General features: G+C 41.2%; 1 protein-coding gene across 1 annotated transcript; it reads right to left on the bottom strand.

Annotated features, from left to right (window-relative positions):
* Positions 1–3,776: 3,776 nt before the first annotated feature.
* Positions 3,777–13,683, bottom strand: scamp5a (secretory carrier membrane protein 5a). Its single transcript, XM_064313976.1, has 7 exons — positions 13,469–13,683; positions 12,393–12,460; positions 11,672–11,791; positions 9,560–9,716; positions 5,369–5,470; positions 4,630–4,747; positions 3,777–4,188 (listed from the first exon to the last, which is right to left on the bottom strand). The coding sequence occupies exons 2-7, from the start codon at positions 12,397–12,399 to the stop codon at positions 4,000–4,002; spliced, it is 693 nt and encodes a 230-aa protein (XP_064170046.1). The 5' UTR covers positions 12,400–12,460; positions 13,469–13,683; the 3' UTR covers positions 3,777–3,999.
* Positions 13,684–18,739: the final 5,056 nt, after the last annotated feature.

Raw genomic sequence — 18,739 nt, forward strand, 5'->3', positions numbered from 1 at the left:
TACATAGGGGAACTTCACATTTTTTTCCTCAAAGGCCTCCATCTTTTTCCCACAAGTGTAAAGGCTTTTGAATATGGCAACACAACAGCCACTCTAAACACCTAAAATACCACTTAGATCTGGGTTGCCAAACTCAATTCCTCGGGGGCTGCAGTGTCTGCAGGTTTACATGGTTTCCTTTCAATGAACTGCCAATTAAGGCCTTGAGAACAAGGTGTGTGGATTATTTAGCCAATCAATAACTTAATGAATCACTGGTGCCAATAACACCCTGAAATCCAGCAGACATTGTGGCTCCCCCAAACTGGAATTTGACACCTGTTAGATCAGTGGTAACCAGCCTTGTACCTAGAGACTGATCATCGTGCAGGTTTTTATTTCAACCCTAATCTGGCACACCAGACTACTAATGAGCAGCTCAACAAGATCTCTAGCTGTTAAACGAGGTGTGCTTTTTGTTAGGGTTAGAGTGAAAAGCTACAGAACGGTAGATCTCTAGGAACTGGGTTAGTTACCATGGTGTTAGATGAACAGTGTTTTTCTTGCCTCCTAGTAGTCTGTAGCAATGCCCCCTTGCGACCAAGCACAGTAATCACAACCGTGCCTGACCACACACACATGCTGCACACACGACATTAATCACCATTCAATCCACAGGCTTACGCTAATATCTGATTTTCACGTATTTTAACCATAACACAGAGACTTTATTGTAATATTTTAGTTCTGAAACTATACGTAGTCATTTACTTTGTTTAATAATCTATGTAAATTGCTGTGTGCATTTATGCATATAAATATGGGCAGATCAGAACTAGAAGCTTTGGCAAAGACGGGGAGGGCACTGATGGTAATCTAGAAGGGCTGGTGTCTTAATAGAATGTTCTGGATTCCTATGTATGTTCTACCAGGTAGGGACTGGAGAGCCCGCGCTGCTTTGTTGGTTTTCTAACGTTAGAACAAAACACTTGTTCACAAATGTTGTTTATATGCTGAGGTTACGTTCTGAGCCACAGTAAGAACAAAAGGAACCTCGTCTGACTGGTACCTACCACCATGAGGGCACAATAGATAGATAAACTTACCATGACAAGTTTTAGCTGACTATCCTTATGAATACATGAGGCCACACTGATATTGTTCAGCAAGCTGTCTTCCATCTGAGCAGATTCTACCATCTTAATATCCGCTCACCCATATGCCTCTATATGACAAATCAGGTTTAACCTTGAAGTGAAGCTGTAGTTTTCTCTTTGGGTTACCTGGTGTTTTTCTCCCAAGTCTCTTTGCGCCTGTCTGATGCCATGGAGAAACAGGGCGCTGGATGACAGAGTAACATGTATATGCCTATGTGCTTCAATAGCAAAGTCAGTGACAGTGCAGCTCTAGTGCAAAACTGGACAGTATGTGCACCTGAGCGCCCCCTGCTGCCCAGTCCCCATTGCCAACAGCCACAGAACAAGACACAGAACAACACTGCTTCATACACTCTTACTTCTACATGGGTATAAAAAAAAACACAAATTAAAAAAATAAATAATAATGAAAAACAATTTTATGTACTGAACACTTTCATTTAGAAAAAAAAAGCACATGAACACCACTGCACCTACAGGTCAGTCAATTCACAAGTTACTGAAATTACTGGCACTATGTTACATGCCTATAATAGGACTCTTGGACAACATACACACTTGAACTATACAATTTAATTTATCAGAAAAATGACCGCCAGCTCTGTTGAAAGCCTCCTGTTTGGACCCCCGCCTGTGAGATTATAAATACGCGTCTCTATTTCTGCTGAATTATTATTTATGTCCCTCTTGCCCCTCAAGTGTCTGTAATCAGGAACAGGAATAAGCAGTTCACCGTTTGTAATAAAAAGCATTGTTCTCAAATGCAGTGCTGAGCTCAATTACACCGGGAGACAGATTGCCTCAAAGTAAAACTGATTATTCGCACAGGGCTAGACCTCAGTGATTGTTAAAGAGACCACAAGAAATTCCGTAGCACGCAATACCGGTCCTGAATCACACATGAACTGCGCAGTGTTGACTGTAGCAAGGAACTTTAGGGCCAATTCACTTTTATCATAATTAACATTCTGTGTTAATCACTCACATATACAGCAACATTTATATTACACTTGTCATCCACAACATCCAACTATCACAGACACAATTTTTTAGGTTTTTTTTTTTTATAGAGTTGGTTGAAGGAGCTGAACGCACAGGATTGGTATTTCAGGACTGGTGAAAAGATGGCTTAAAAGGAACTGTTCTGTGTGCTGTAACACACGCTAAACCGTGCGGGACAGAGCAGAGCAAAGCCCCAGCACCGCAGTAGCGTGCATTACCCCGGCCATCCCGTGTCACCAGCAGAGGGGCCAGTTTCGTTTCGGTTCCCCACACCTGACATAGCTGTGCTTCGGTCACAGGCTGGAGCCTCACCTAATGCGGATTGTAAGGACAGCTTTCGTCCTGCTCCTGTTACAGGAGACATTGCAAACCCAGAGGGATGGTTTAATACGTTGTGTGAGATAAGAAGCTAGACACATGTTACTGTGCTGTGGCAATCCTTATTTCAGTCGTCTACACGCATCTAATCACTGGCTACATAAAATCTGAGATCGGAGTGAACACAGCCACTTCCTACTGCACTAACCTGCATGTATTACATCACTTTAAATGAATGCAGTGTTGTTTCGTGAGAGCACAGCCATGCCTCTGCTGGTGACACTCAAGCTCTAGCGAAGCTAAATGAGCCAAACACAACCAATGTCCTTAGCAACACTCACAGACTCAGTTCAGCATCTAATAGTACAGAAATGAACTAAAAGCCCTAAAACCAGGAAAAGATTCATAGTCCAAAGTTCTGCTTTTCCTGAGAATTAAAAACACAAACATACTTTAAAGTAAATAATAGCAAATAGAAAATCCCTCTGAAAGGCTGGATTAAAGTTGCACACTCAATTTTTTTGTTTGTTTTGTTTTGTTTTAAATAGTGAACACCATATCATGATCTAACTATATATTTTTTGGATTATACATGTTTTATGATACTGCTACAGGATTACAAAAAGAAAGTTCTGATTCTTACCACTTTAAAAATTAAACAAATCAAAAAAACAAATACTTGTTGCACATTAACACTCAAGTATGGCAGCTCAGAGTTCTACGTTCACAGTCACTAGTGTACATTTAAACCCAGAGAGGATTTTTCTGTAAAATAAATGATCAAATAAAAAAATTGAAACTTGCGAAACACTAGAATATTTGCCAAGACATGACAAATCGCGAGCAGGCACTGGTAAACCACAGCCTAAGGCCTAAGACGACAAATAAATGATTAATTGAACTACAGAAAATTGATGCAGCTGGAAGAGAACAGAGATTCAAAGTCTGTGCATAAGCAGACTGTTTTCCTTACATATTCATTTAAAATATCCTGTAGTATCAGATACTTCACCTCTTCGTGGAATGTTTCTTGGGAAAATTGATATATTGCTGCCACCTAGTGTCTGATTTTGTAAATGTACAATGTTAGGGGACATAAAGATGGAGGAACTGTCTGAATTGGCTCAGGCTAGGAGTGTTTGAACTGTGTGCATTTGATGCAAGACACAGCTGATACAGACACATGGGGTAGAAAGCTGTCCCTTTCCAGTGAAACTGTTTGGGAAGAGTGGCTACGATGCTTCAGAACAGCCCTGTTTATAACTAGTACCTGTCAAGACATATTAAAATGGCCAAAAAATGGAAATGCTAAGGGGAACATGCAAGGAAAACTGGGACACCTTTATTTATTTGGGGTCTGGCAAGCAGATAAAAATACTGCATCCAAAAAAAAAAAAAAAACACTTCTTTTCATTAAGCAGACCGTGGGAAATGACAGGATGTTCATCTCTGGCCTTTCAGCCGACTGGCGCGGAGTGCCAGCTCGCGCTTTGACATGCTCACCTCTATCTCCTCTCCCCCCTCCCTCCTCCCTCCTCGCGCCCTACATCTGGTTGTCGTAGTTGTAGTTGGGCGTGGAGGAGTACTCGTTCTGATTGACGGCCCCCTGGGCCGCCCCCACGGCTGCCTGCTGGGCGGCCTGCTGGACATGCGGGTTCTTCCAGGCCCCTGAGGTCCACTCTTGCTGGGCTTTGCTCATACTGCCTCCACTGCCCCGGTACAGGTTATGGACCTGCAGCAAGACACGGACAGACAGGAAAACTGGAAGTTTAGAACCTAGGGAGGATAAGGAGCTGATGAAGCAAGCACTGATACACTTAAAGGGTTATCAGATTATTTAAATATGAATGCAGTTGCTTAATCGTACTTTTACTTAACCATGCATGGCAGCTAAGAAGTGAGAAACGTATTCTCATTCACAGTGAGAAGCCTGGAAAAGGATAATCAACCCAGCTGCATCAGATGTAGAGAGCCAGTTTCTCGAGGTGATTTAAGTAGTACCCTCTACGCTTGTGAAAAGTTTCACAGACTCTTCAGTGATCAGAGAGGGCCAGGGCCTCAGTTAACAACTCATCGGAAGGGAAAGCTTTTTAGGGTGTTAACAGTGTTCTGTAGCGGGGCATCCGTAAAGCCTCTGTCCAGGTGAATGTTGTGGGCTGACGGGACGTCCTACCCTGGTGAGGGCGACGAAAGAGAGGACGGCCACTGCAGTGAACATAATGGTGGGGATCAGCATGACCACAGCCGAGCCGATGTTGGTGCTGAAGAAGGTGATGGTTGCCAGCCAGCCACTGTGACAGAGAGAGCAGGCGACACAAGGACAGGGTTTAGACCAGAAACACACAAAAAGGACATACTGCACCCTAAGATCACCATCATCTCCACCATTACTATAATCATCAGGATCATTTTCATCATTATCATCATCATCATCATCATTATCATCATTGTCACCAACCTCCTGCCCTGCAGCTAAGAGGGAGATTTAAGCAATTACTTATTTCCATCCAGACTATGAATGCTATACTGTATGATAATGTACTAAATACCACTTTATAATGTAACCAGCCTTTTTTTAGGCATCTCTAAACGCCACTGTGCCGCCCTTACCCACAGAATAAGCACTGCAGTTGCTGGCATGGCTGCATCCATTTCACTCTACAGGCCACTAACTAATAATGGGGCCAATTTGAGAACACCCATAGATTTCACTGATGACAACTGGTCACCTGTGGAGCGTGACACACTGTTGAGATGAACTGGAACAATGTGATGACAAGGATGCTGCACTTACACTCTGGCCTAGGAATGATTTCACCCACATAACTCTGGGGTGTGCATATGTCCTCTTTCACTGTACTGGCTAAGAGCAGCTGCTACCTACTGTAATGCAATGGGCCTGGAACCCTTACCACACTCCCCAGCCTGGGATCCCCACTGTCTGGATAATACTGATCACCACTTGTGCCATAAAGACAAAGAAGAAGGCCATGAAGTTGAAGGAGCTGTCAGTTCTGTGAAGAGAGATTAAACAAACTAAGTGAGAGGATGCATAAACATAATAGATATTGAGGGTTCAAACACTAGTAGAACCATTATAGTAAAAATAATGTAAGCTTAAAGCCAAAATAATAATAATAATAATAATAATAATAATAATAATTAATTCTAAGGTTTGATGACACACACCCACTCACCCACCCACACCACTGAAATATAGCATTTGACTTCATAGGAAATGTTGGGACAATATGATCCCATATGCTTAGGGGGGGCCATAACCTATGCTGTGCTGGAGGGATTTTTCATTTCACTAAGAGTGTCTGACTGAGATAAAAATCTCTTTTCAATACACCTAGGAGGAAGCAGTGCATATGAAGACCCCTTTGAAAACAACCCATGCATCACAATTAGAGTAGATTCAATCACACAAAACAGCTGACAGAAACACAAGAGGCTTCAGAAACAATTACATTCATCCACAAAATGACAATTTGTCATGTTTTTCTTTTTTTTATTTAGGGGTAACAGCTGCAAGTGTCATTATGGATCTGTTTGACTGGCATGGACTAATTTCACCCAAAAAAATATATATATGTATGTATATATGAAAAAGGCAAGTGAATCCACAGTGGCTTAGCCAAGGCTTTCAGCCAAATAGGCAAAATTTTATTTCCAGGTGATTTGAGGTCACAATCATGTGGAACGCCTGGTCTCACAACTGGAACAATCACTGTCTGTCTGTGGTTCTACATGTCAAACAGGCTTTGTGTTCATTTTGAAGTGTGACATCATTTTTGCATGCTGGTGTGATCTCATTACACAGAAGGAAAACAATGTGGCAAAAGCAGGACATCTCACCCGGTTCCCCAGGTGTGCCCTAAACCAAATCATCAGTCAGTTCGTTAGATTCATTTGATCTGACCCGTCCCCCTCTGTGCCCTGAGAGTCCAGCCTGGCATACTCTGATACAAATGCCAGCTTGTATATTGTCCTGTGCCTCGCCACCTGTGTACCCATTAAGTCTGCTTTACTAATTATCTTTCAATTGTATTCATTTTATTGCCGCTTTCGGTGCTGCTCCTGCCACCTGTGCTGTCAATGTGTCTGCGTCCATCAACTTTACGTCCCTGGCCGTAAACTGCAGGGGCTGGGGGTGGACAGCTGCACGTGGCTTCTTTCATGGCTCTGTCTGATCATGAGATTGACATGGAAGTGTGCTGTTGAGTGAGTGCACACATTCATCCTGTTTTCTCACGGTGTCATTATTTTTATTTTGCACGTCACACTATAATTGTGAATAAAATTCATGATATTGTTTGAATATGTGTCTTTAAATACTAAGGACATTAAAATTTGAAAATTACACAAAATGTGAGGCAACAATTTTGCTCCAGCACGTATACTGTGTGTATAATAAACCATTTCATGTACTAGAGTACTCGTTAGAACATGGTTTATAAATAGAAGGGTTGCATCACATTCGTGTCAGACGGCCTGCATTTGGTTTTAAAGGAAAGGTGTGGCAGTACCATTATCGCCAAACTCCAGATGATCAGGAAGGAGTCGGAATACTGGTTCCAACCACATGAAATATACAAAACCTTATGATAAAATTGCATTAAACAAAAACGTCGATGAACAAATGCCTTCCTATCTGAAAATCCCAGCTTAAACCAGCCTAAACTAGCTAAGCTGTGGTCGACACTTCTAGCTAATTTTAGCTGGATGACCATCTTAATCAGCTGTTCTTAACTTGAATATTCAGCGGGGTCAATAAACAAATACTGTACCTTTTCGATACCAATATATATATGCCGCTAAAGAAAACTAGGGAGTTTTTTCCTCCCTTTCCCATTATAATTTACAATATTTTCTACAAAGCACCAAATAAACAGAAATTGTGCGGATGGGAGTAGGGTTTTTAAGAACTTAAATTTAATAAAATAAAACAAAGCCTGTAGGGCTAGACAATTATTTCAGAAACAAATATTTTCTTTCAATGATTAGCCAAAGCTAGCTCTGCTAATCACCCTAGCACAGCTGACCCAGCATAGGTGTTTTTTTATAGAACACCGTGAAAATAGCTAAGCTTCACCACACTCTTACCACCTATCCTCTATAGGCCTGACAACCAAAACAAAGTACATCTGAAGTAGAAACTTCTTAAAGACAAGCAGAGTTTACAGCTAAAGCTGTTAACATGAGATGCAGAGTAGAATCATAAATCAACCTGAACATGCCATTTCCTGCCTTTTTTAAATACCAACAGGATGGGTGTCATCACACTCTTATTGGACAAGAGAAAATGCACCACAGCTGCTCTCAATGACCAATTAACTGCCAGTCTCCAAGACACTGATTAACAGCTGATCCACATAGTGCTGAGTCAACTGAATCTCAAATTGACTGAGTTATGAGATCAAGATTAAAAAACCGAAAGAAAATAATCGAAATAATTTAAACAAAACCTAAAACATGCACTAAAGAAAACTAGTGAGTGTCGTGGGATAGGTGACTGCTACAGAGGTTTTATTAAGCCACTGCTGAAAAATCCCCACACTTCAAGACCACCTGGCTTTCATTTTGCTGACAAATCCTGTGTCACCCAGGACACAGCAATCACAGACAAATGGGACTGCGCCTCAGAGCTTCCCTCTAGGTTCTGAACAGAACAGGTTCTGAACAGAAATTCTGAACAGCTTCCAGCCACTTTGGAGAAACAGGTTTCTCATACGAGACACAAATGTAATTGTGTGTCTTGTTACATTACATTACAGCCATTTAGCAGATGCCCTTATCCACATATTTTTCCATATTTTTATATTTTTTTCATTTTTTTTACATAGCATTTACATTGCATCCATTTATACAGCTGGATGTATACCGAAGCAATGCAGGTTAAGTACCTTGCTCAAGGATACAACGGCTGTGTCCTAACTGGGAATTGAACCTGTGACCTTTAGGCTACAAGACCAGGTCCTTACCCATTACACTACACTGCCACCTTTTGTATTCATGTTTGATTCATAGCATAACATACATAGATACATAAGATTTTGTGATTGTTTTCTATATTAAAAGCAACCAATGATGGAACACTTGAAGTCAAAATGTATTTGTCGCATTCCGTCCGCCGGACAGGCGAATTGGTCTCAGCTGAGCTGGCTGGTGGAGAGAGCACACGCACCTGGGTTGCTAATCAGCCCAGGTGCTTAAAGGTGTGCTGCTCTCCACAGTTCAGGGCTGAGATTGGGAGCTTACATTGAGAGCAAGTTTCCTTATTTGAGTTGCATTTAATTTCAGTTTTATTGCTTTTAATAAGATGGGGAAAAGTGAACCCCTGCTGAAAAGTGGAAGAAGCTGGCCAGGTGAAAATCCGGCCAGCTACGAGCGGAGAACTGAAAAGTTGCCGCTCAGTTTTGCTTTCTTTTGTCTTTGTTATTTCAGTTTGTTGTTTTAGTTCATTGTTTTTGCCTGGAACCTGTGAGGGGGAAGGGTTAAGATTGCGTTTATTTCATTTCTGTTTGTGTGGGTGCACTCTCCATGCGGCAACCAATGGTGTTTCCCGGCACTGCCACATCTCCCTCCCAGGGGTGTCATGCTGGCGTGTGACAATTTTAATACACCAATTTGATATTTTAACACAGTCTCTAATGGAGCGATTTCTTCTCATACTGCCCACAGCCATTCAAAACTGTACTCACTATTGAGCAATTTACTTTATAACACAAACAAGCCGAATACAATTTTTAATGACTTCCAAGTGAATTCATTGCTTTTCTGCCAGTCTACAATCACATTACTAACAAAAAGTCCAAAGACCAGTTTTGTAGGAACACTTTTTTTTCTTTTGCAGATATTTGGACTTAAATAAAAAAGGTAACTTATTCAAGTGTACTCTATATTGACTATTTCTGTTGCAGGTCTGCAACGTCAGTTATAATTTAGCTGTGCAAGTTATTGCAATTAGTTAGATTTTTTTGATGGAGAATTACTTGGATTAGGAAATACATCTAAAGTACTGGACCCCATTAGGCTAATGTGCAGGACCATCAGCCATGTCGGGAATATTCAAGAGAGCTTGTTGGTAGTTCACTTACTTGAAGGCCTTGTAGATGGGCCTGAACCAGCACACATAGGAGCAGGGTGTGAAGAGAATGAGCCAAAGAATGGCCATGCCAAAGTTAGTGGCTCCGCCCCCACCACACATCCATGCCAGGCAGCCAATCAGATTAAAAGCCAGTGTAGCACTATTCACTGTAGGGATAACAAACAGGACATTGTTGCATGTACACTGAAGTTTACATTCAGCCACAGGGTGACACTGAGCCATCTGTCCAGTAGAGAGATGGTGACCTACATCACTCACAGAACAGCAAACAATGAGAGCACTGCTTTCACTCTCTGGTCCGGGAGTTTATGAACCCTTTGTCTACTCTGTTAGACTTGTGTGTCAAGCACTTTAACCAGACAATATATTAAACCCATTATTGGCCTGACTAGCATGACACGTATATCTCAAATATTTCTTCAACTTAAATTTTTAACCGACTATTCATGTTTTTGGAAGCAAGTATTCATGTTTACAGCTCAGTGTTCAATGGCTAAATAACAGGATATTTTGCACTCAGAGTTAGGTCTATTGCACTGACGTTACCAGGACCAGACAGTGAGATTAGACGTGTCTAAAAGCTCTCCATTTTAGAAAGGAAATATTAGGGCCAGTGTGGATTGTGGGAAAACAGACATGCCATTTTTCCATCCTTTATAATCACATCACATCCTAGTCTTAAGCTCTTATTCTGAAAGTTAAAGGATACACTGCAATCTAGTCATACTAGTCCTGAAGCACTACAGTCCTACAGTATGTCTCAGGTTACCTGGCATAAGCTGTTTATTTCAGTTTCTGGTAATAAAGGACCTGAATGAAGGAAAACAGACATATGAAATCATGTGTTCTCTTTGCTCATGTGCTGGCTTTTGCATATTCAAAAGGGTCCTGTGAATCTAGTTATAAAAGTGAGTTAGTCCCAGAAAGTAAGAAATAAGGAGTGCGCCTTTGCGCCTTTGTTAGCCCAAAACAAAAGCACAAACACCAAAAATAGCAGCACCTCCCGTGTCAGCACTCCAAAGCCAAATGCAGGGAAACAGATCCAGAGCAACTTCACACTGTGGCATTCAGAGTAAAACCAGACAAACCTCATTAGGCTAAACAAGCAGAGGTACAGAATACCTTTCATATCTTTATCATTATAAGGGGAGGATCTGCGAAAGAAGTAAAGGTTAGTCATTAGTTATCACAGCAGAAGGACAGCTGGCGGGAAGAGGCCTCAGGATAGGGAAAGTTGCTCATCTTGTTTGATGACCGCGTTCCCTTCCCAGGTGTCACGCTATTTGGATCTTAAACACTGTAACAGTAAACCCCTTGGGCAGATAAGGAGGAGCTATACCACCACAAGTCTACAACAGTATAGGGCTCTCGGGTGGAAAAGGTCCATATGCAATGGTGCACCCCACAGATCAGTGCTAAATCCAGACCATGCCAGGACCAACTGTGGAGTCCTTTGGGGTGATGCGTAACTTGCTTTAGCATTTCCCAGGGAGACAAGAATCAGCGAGCAAAAGCCAGAGTCTCGCTAGGCTAACCTCAATATCGTTTTGACATTAACAAACTAGGTTAACCTCAATATACTAGCTCAGGTTTAACTGGATATAGCCTGGCTATGTCCTAGCCGGCTAGAAAACTTTCACTTTTCAACCATACGTAGCCAAGTTTTCAGCTGAACACTTAGATGGCATCACACCAGATTTTTACCACAAAAGTCTCCATGGGGGAGGGGGGTGGTCCATTAGCAGGGTATACTCCAACCTTATCATGTCAGTAGGGTACCTGAGCCTGTTCTCTGGCACACTGACTGCACAGCTCTACTGAAACTACCCACTGAAAAGAAGTGGCAGCTAGTTACATGCATTAGGATGGGCATCTAGTCCCTGCGCTCCCCGATTGTCAGAGGATGCTGAAATGATTGGAAAAGCAAACAGTTGCAGTTGGGCCCTCTTAATTGGGAAATAAAAATGTGCATAATAAATGCATACATGAAAAAATATCTACCACTAACGCATTTGATGCAGCTCTTTTGGACAGAAAAAAAGCAGGAAAGGTAACGCTGTCTCATCATGATCTAAGCGTACACAGATCTGTTTGTACTCACAGATCCACAGGTGGTACAGCCTCTTGCACATGGTGCGGTGCTGGTCAGGGATCTCATTGAAGTCCTGGTAGAAACACGGCTTCAGGGGAATGAACCGCGGCAGGGGAGGAAAATTGTTTTCTGCAATCCAAAGCAAATAAAATCATTCCACTCACATTCTATCACGCAAACATCTACAGTATCTATCTATCTTGCACCTGAGCATTTTTTTTCTTATATTAGCCAATATATGCACTCAGAGATTCAGTCCGCTCAGTGTACGGCTAGGCTTTAACTGAATGAAGCATAAATTGAGATTATTTTATTTTGGCAAATTCCCAATATATATCTCTAATCTCAGCTTGGAATTAAAGATAAAATGTTGTGTAAGTAACAAGTAGGCTAGCACTTCTTAAAAATGAGAAAATACATACAACACAACTTTCTCAGTGAGAGGCATGAATTCAATTTTAAGGTTTTAAAAAAAAAACCTCTATGTCCAAGACTAATGCTGAATTTAAGACTATTTCAGGAATTTAACACTCAACAATAAGAAAAGTTACACATTTACTGTAATACATCACTTGACTCTTATGTACTTATCCTATGTATGACAACATGAATGTAAACTAATTTCAAGCAACACTGAACAGAAAAGCAAGGCCATAAGTAATAGGTCAAAAGTAATATGCCATAAACATGTATTTATTGTGAAAACATCAAACTGTGAAAACATCCTTACCTGCCATGAAGACAAGATTTTTTCCACCGTATGTATTTAAAGTGAATTTTCTCTTCTCTTTCTGAATTCTAAAAATAAATAGTTAAAAATAAAAAGTTTCCCATATATCGAGGAAATGCTAATAAGTCATTCAATTTCAGCACAACATTTTTACTATTTGTGCCACTCATGACACCAATGAATACAATAAAAAATGCATTCAAAACGTTTGTAATTCCAATGCACAACTTCAAAATACACACTCAAAACATACTGTAGGTATAACTCAAATTGTCCATAATAAACTACAATAAAGGTAACTAGCTGACTTCCAAAAAGAGCTACATTGTATTATTGCCAATATGTTTCACACCTGATAGAAATGATGTCAATGTATGCTATTTGTAACAGTGTTGCATTTCATGTAGCTATTCTCAAACGGAAAGTCCATTGTCGAGATACTACAGGGCCTCCTATGATTGACAAGCGTAGGTTTTTAAGACTTTTAGGCTTTTTTATTTATTTATTTATTTTTTTAATTCTAACATGATTATGCAGAACAATTGTGTCTATATATAGCATATATTATATACCATAGCCTGTTCAGTGGCTATGATATGGTGCTCAAGGAGAAAAAAAAGACGAAGGCCATGGTATCACCCATAGCCTATACCTACGAGTTTATCAGCTACATGGACTCAGTATAAATTATCCTAATCGTTAAAACTGAAAACGCTCGAGTACAGCAATACATTCCAACGCGAACAACTGCTCAACTGACTGTCGTGTGATGTTTCAGCAAATGGACCGACACCAATACCTTGGATAGCGTTCGCTTTGACCGTACTGAAACGACTGTAGTCCGAGCTTGAGACCGGTAATTGTAGATAAATGTGCACGAACTACACGATAATTTAGGACAAATATTACAAGCCTAACGTTACACGCTAAGGGTTTTCGTGCCAGATCATACAACACCCGTTTCTTCTTACATAAAATACAAATCAATTCCAAATAAATCCAGATTTCCTTGAATCACTGGGGCCTGGAATTACTGCACAGATAGGCTTCAATGGGATAGCACAAAATCATCTTACCTCCTTCTCAGGGCAATGATACAACTGACTACAATGCAATGTCCTGTGGTTGCATTCTATGAATTATTTTCTATTAAATACAATAAACAATGAAGATCCAACTAACAAATGCAGGAAACGGATGTATCTTCCTTATCTGCTATTTAATTTTTCACCGAGGACGTGGGTGTATGAAAAACACTGGGACGTCTAGCTCCTCCTATCCTATGTTCGTAACTGTGCTGTCATCATAGAGCGGTCATAGGAGCCGGAGAGTAGGACTGGCCAGGCGGTGAAGCCTAGGAAGTAACAGGAAACAACTTCTTCTGCGCATGCTTGAAAGTAAAAGCGTTTGCTGCCCATTGAATTAAATGTAGAAAACCAAGGTGATTTAACAACCAAAGAAAACATCATCTGTCCGTTTTTTGTGATTATAAATTTCATTATGTGCAGCAGTTTCTGAAACAGTGGTTGTTTTGGTCCAGACGTCTTAGGAACATATTTAAAGAAATGCGCATATTGTATTACAAAATACACTTTTTTTTGCGACCAGGGACGTTTAATTTAGTCTTCAAGAGTTTGATATTCCCCATTGACTTTAACGGGCGCGTCAATATTTTGCCCTCAATATGCGCAGTACAGCTCACTTCCTGTACTTCACAAGTCAGCTGAAAGCGTGACGGTCAATCTACTTAAATATGGTTGTCTATGGTTGTCATTGATTTTTTCTGACCAACAGGAAAGTCGCTCCACACTCGCGATATCTCTCCCCTCTCGTTTTCCACTTAGTATCTTCCCCCTTTTACCTTGCTGCTCTCCGCGGTACTGAAATCTCATATTCAGAACAGGATGTTTTGCTAACGCAATACTACTGTGTCGCGTCTACTCTGCTGTTACAATAATGTTGCGGCTACTACGCTACGTAACACAAAATGATAATATGAGCACCAACAGTGTTGCTTATGGGCATGGGTATTCCCTGCTTAATCACAAATAACCACACGCACAGACATTCACTGTAATGTATATACAATATATTAAAACAGTCAAGCGATAACCTATTTTTGCTTTTGCTTAAGAAGCAGGTTTGTGAGTGAAATGACAACATGAGAGTTGATAGATAATACTCCCGTTATCCCACTAACTCATGACAGTTGGTGCCAGCATATAGGGGATCAGGGCACAAATTGACTGTATCCTACGGTCTTTTACCTTGCACTACCTTCCACCATGCCTCATCATCAAATCAAACTTCAAAATCAAAGGGAATGTTTTATTATTTTCCTGTTATGTGGAGAAAAAATATATCCCGTGACTTAATAAACACTGAAGAACAGAAAAACGAGATTTCACAGTGGCTTTTCTTGGTTTATGTCCAACTTCTGATGCTATGTCTATAATTATACTCTAGGTGGCGACATATACTGAAAAAAGAAATTTTAGATTCCCTGATGGTTGAAATGTGTCCCTTCTTATGTCATGCCTTATGCCCTGTGATTAATGATACTGTTAGGAGTATACATTTTCTTGGTAATGCAGTTTTACATTTTTAAAATAACAGTAATGCATAATTACATTGGTAAATACACTGAAACTATGTTGAAATTGATTTAAAAAAATTTGTTGGACAAATTTTCGGAGGTAGATAAATTTATTTTCCAGAAAACACAATTGTTTGGCGACAGACAACTGATGGTTCATGACATAATGAATATGTGTCCACTGTAGTCACCTGATATATTACTAATTCCTAAAAATGTACTGTTTTCACAAAACCATGTTAGGAAATGTGCCAAAACATTTGAATCTTAGTCTCATCTTCACTAAAAACTGTGAGTGTGGGTCTTTCTTGAATACAGTTTCTGAATTATTTAGGTCTATATACTAATGTTTTTTTTTTTTTAAACAAAAGAGCTGGAAGAAGAGCACATTTTAAAGGACTGACTCAGTTGTCTACGACCATTATACATCAGTATGCTACAAGTTTAAGAAAGCAATACTTTTCACATCTTACAAATTGTTTTTTCCTGTTTCAAAACTAGATATGTTATTTCAATTATGACAAAAAAGCAATACTGCCTGCTTTATATTGGTTATTTATTGTATGTAGGTGTAGCAATGCCTGACTGCTTTGCTGTAAATTCAGTCAATGGCACAATATTGAATCGGGTGCAAATTCAATATGGAATTACACAATGCTGTAAGAATTTACCTGATGTGGCTGAAACAGGTAGAGAAGAGGAAGAGATATGAGAATCACACGAACAAAGCTGCTACAATCACAAAGTGTCCACCTCTCGCACTCCACAGCCATGGTGATGCATGATACAGGTGGTGTGTTCCACACCATCATGCTTTTGCCTGTTATGCATCCCTGACCCAACAAAAGACCCCCACAGCCTTCATCAGTGTAGCTTCAATGATTTTGTGTAGAACATTTCAAACAGCATTCTGAGGAATGACAACATTCGGGCATCATTCTGTAGGATCACATCGTTCCATTCTGTGGAATTACAACATGCAGACAGGATTCTGTGAAATCACAACAGTTAGACAGGATTCTTGGAATCACAACATTCAAAGAGGATTCTGTGGAATTATAACATTCCAAGAGGATTTTGTGGGATTACAACGTTCAGACCGGTTTCTGCTGAATCACAACATTCACACAGGATTCTGTGGAATTAATACATTCAGGCAGGATTCTGTAGAATCACAACATTTTCTGTTGCAATTACACCACAGACTCAGCTCAGCTCCTAATGATGGATGATCTACCTCTGAAAATCCCCAGTCATGCATGTTTTGGACCTACGTGTCCTGCTGCATCTCTCTCTCCAGGTTCAATTGCATAGGTCAGTCTGGACACTGTCTCAGAATAGGGTCAGAATAGCAGAAGAGCTGATGAGATGAGAGTGAAATTAGAAGAGGAGGAGGAGGGGAGAATAAAAATAATAAAAATTAATTTATTTTCATTGCATCCTGCTCCACCTCTTTAACAACTCCTGTTGGCTGTTGTCATCACCAGCTCCGCCCTCTTGCTCATGAGAGGCATTCTAACACAGGAACCCCACTGTCACTCCATTCCCTGGGAGTGATCATTGGAAATCTACGGCAGGTTCACGTCCTTACGTCACAATAGGCTGCTTAAACAGTACAAACTCCCAGCTGATCAAACTGATGCCATGGGTGCATCAGACAAGGGTGGTGCTTGGTCACATCTGTAATTATGTGTTCAAAAGAGACCTTTTCTCTCCTGCTTCTTTTTGGCATTTTAATGCAGGAATCCCCGGGTTCCCAGCACCAGGTCCATTACCTGAAATTGCTTTCAGCTGGAGGTGACTGAGGAGAATGTGAAATCAACCTGTGATTGGCAGGAGCCATTTCTCCCCCTTCGGCAGACCCGCACAGGGCTTTCAGGCCATGCCTTCATCTCCCCCATCTCCTCTTACTTGTCTTTTGTCCTCAGAGGATTCCGTTATCCGTTTCCTTGGGTGTGGGGTAACCCTCAGTGAATAATACCCTTTGTGGAGCAGACAGCAGGGGGAGGGGTGGGAGGGGGTGGGGGTGTGGGAGGTTAGAAACCTGCAATCTCCTCGGAACAGAAAACGAGAGCAGCCAAGGAGGGAAATAATTGAATTTCTCTATAAAACAGTCTTGGCTCTGGTGGGATACTCTGCTTGAGTTTTTTTGTCTCCTAGGAAGCCAAAACTCAAGGTGACAGTGTAAGATGACACCTAGTCTCACTCATTGATATTCTATCCACATAATCTTCAAGGCTTTGTTAAACATACTTCATGCCGATTCAAAATCGATTCAATTGATTTTTCTTTGTTTTAACTGGGACATAAGCAGACTTCACACAAACACTTCACCAAAAACATACATCTACATTCCCCCACAAAATAATCTAAACAAACAACTGAGCTCTCATCCTCTTCTGATTTTTATGACCAGGGAGAACGAAAACACAAAGGATGAAGTGGCACAGATGACCTTTCCATAGCATTCAAGCTGGCCCTGCTGTCCAAGCTTCCATACCTCCCTGTCTGACCAACAACTCACCCGCTGAGGTGGAGAGATACTGTACACCGGTCAGTAATGAGACCTCACCCCACTCACTGGGAAAGAGATTGTGTTTGATGCAGAAACACCCAGGCTTCCTGGCTGTGACCATCCCCTTTATCAACCTAGGCAAGCCACTGCACAGCTCTCCGCTAGGAAGAACGGCCTGTCCCGGCATCCCAATATTTATGCTCTCATTCAGAAATAGACGGGTCCGTACTAAAGCAGTACATCAGAGAATTCAAGCTGAGCCATCACAGTCCCCTGTTCCTGGCTCCTGATTACAGGCAGGCCACTCAGCTGGAGCTGCAGTTGAGCAGGGATAACATTACCAGAGCAAGGGGATTGTTCTCGTTTTAATTGGCTCGCGGTTTTCCACCTCTCAGCCTGCCTTTCCATTTGTATAATTAACTGTGCAGTTTTTAAACAAATCACAGGGGCATCAACCAAAGCCCAGCTGATTGCAGCTAGCACAAAGTGTCCTTTCCTGTTGACTAATTAAAGTCATGCGCCATCTCAAAGTAACTCCACCGATCACGGTATTAGAAGATTGCAGTGAAACTCAGGTTGTACACCTCTGTCAATCACAAAGCAGAGTAGACTGTGAGGACTCCACATATCCAAAGCTTGCAGGGAACAAGTATGCCAGTCCAACTTTTAATGAAAAGGGATCCAAGGTTTGAGAATAATCTTTCAGTATTACTTAATGATAGGTTTGCCATGTCAATTGCAATGGTAAGTCTAGCACCTCACTGCAACAGCTCGGCACAGGACAGCTCTGCTCCCTTATACATGAAGCCAGCTGCCACTTCCTTTAACTCTGCAGTCTCCCAGCTGGCCAGCACAGCCATTGTTGCGGAGGACTCCATCTTGCACAGTTTGCCCCCAGCAGACCAGAGGAATTGCTATCATTCGACAAGGTGATTTTTATACTCTGTCGATTGAAACCCTGCTGTGCTGGGTGGCGTTATGGCTATCCATGCACTGGGGTGATCAGGGTTCGATTTCAGAGCTCAGCAAGCATTACAGCATCAGGAGCTAGTGCTTTGGAAGGACACACAATCCACAACTCCTGTGTTTTAGCAGTATCTGGAATAAAAACTGATGGCCACTGCTTCTCATTATAACATGGATTAACACATCCTTGTGAATGAAAGGAGGCTTCATAGCTTAATAGCACAAATGTAAGCATTATATGAGGCTCTTGACAGCTCTGAATGAAATCTG

The sequence above is a fragment of the Anguilla rostrata genome, chromosome 16 (assembly GCF_018555375.3).
Source record: "Anguilla rostrata isolate EN2019 chromosome 16, ASM1855537v3, whole genome shotgun sequence".
Taxonomy (NCBI): Eukaryota; Metazoa; Chordata; class Actinopteri; order Anguilliformes; family Anguillidae; genus Anguilla; species Anguilla rostrata.

Excerpts from the sequence above, each read along its gene's own strand:
- scamp5a (XM_064313976.1), bottom strand. Across the intron at positions 5,471-9,559 it reads CCCATCTACAAGGCCTTCAA|AACTGACAGCTCCTTCAACT; the intron begins GTAAGTGAACTA and ends CTCTCTTCACAG. Across the intron at positions 4,189-4,629 it reads CTTTCGTCGCCCTCACCAGG|GTCCATAACCTGTACCGGGG; the intron begins GTAGGACGTCCC and ends GTCTTGCTGCAG.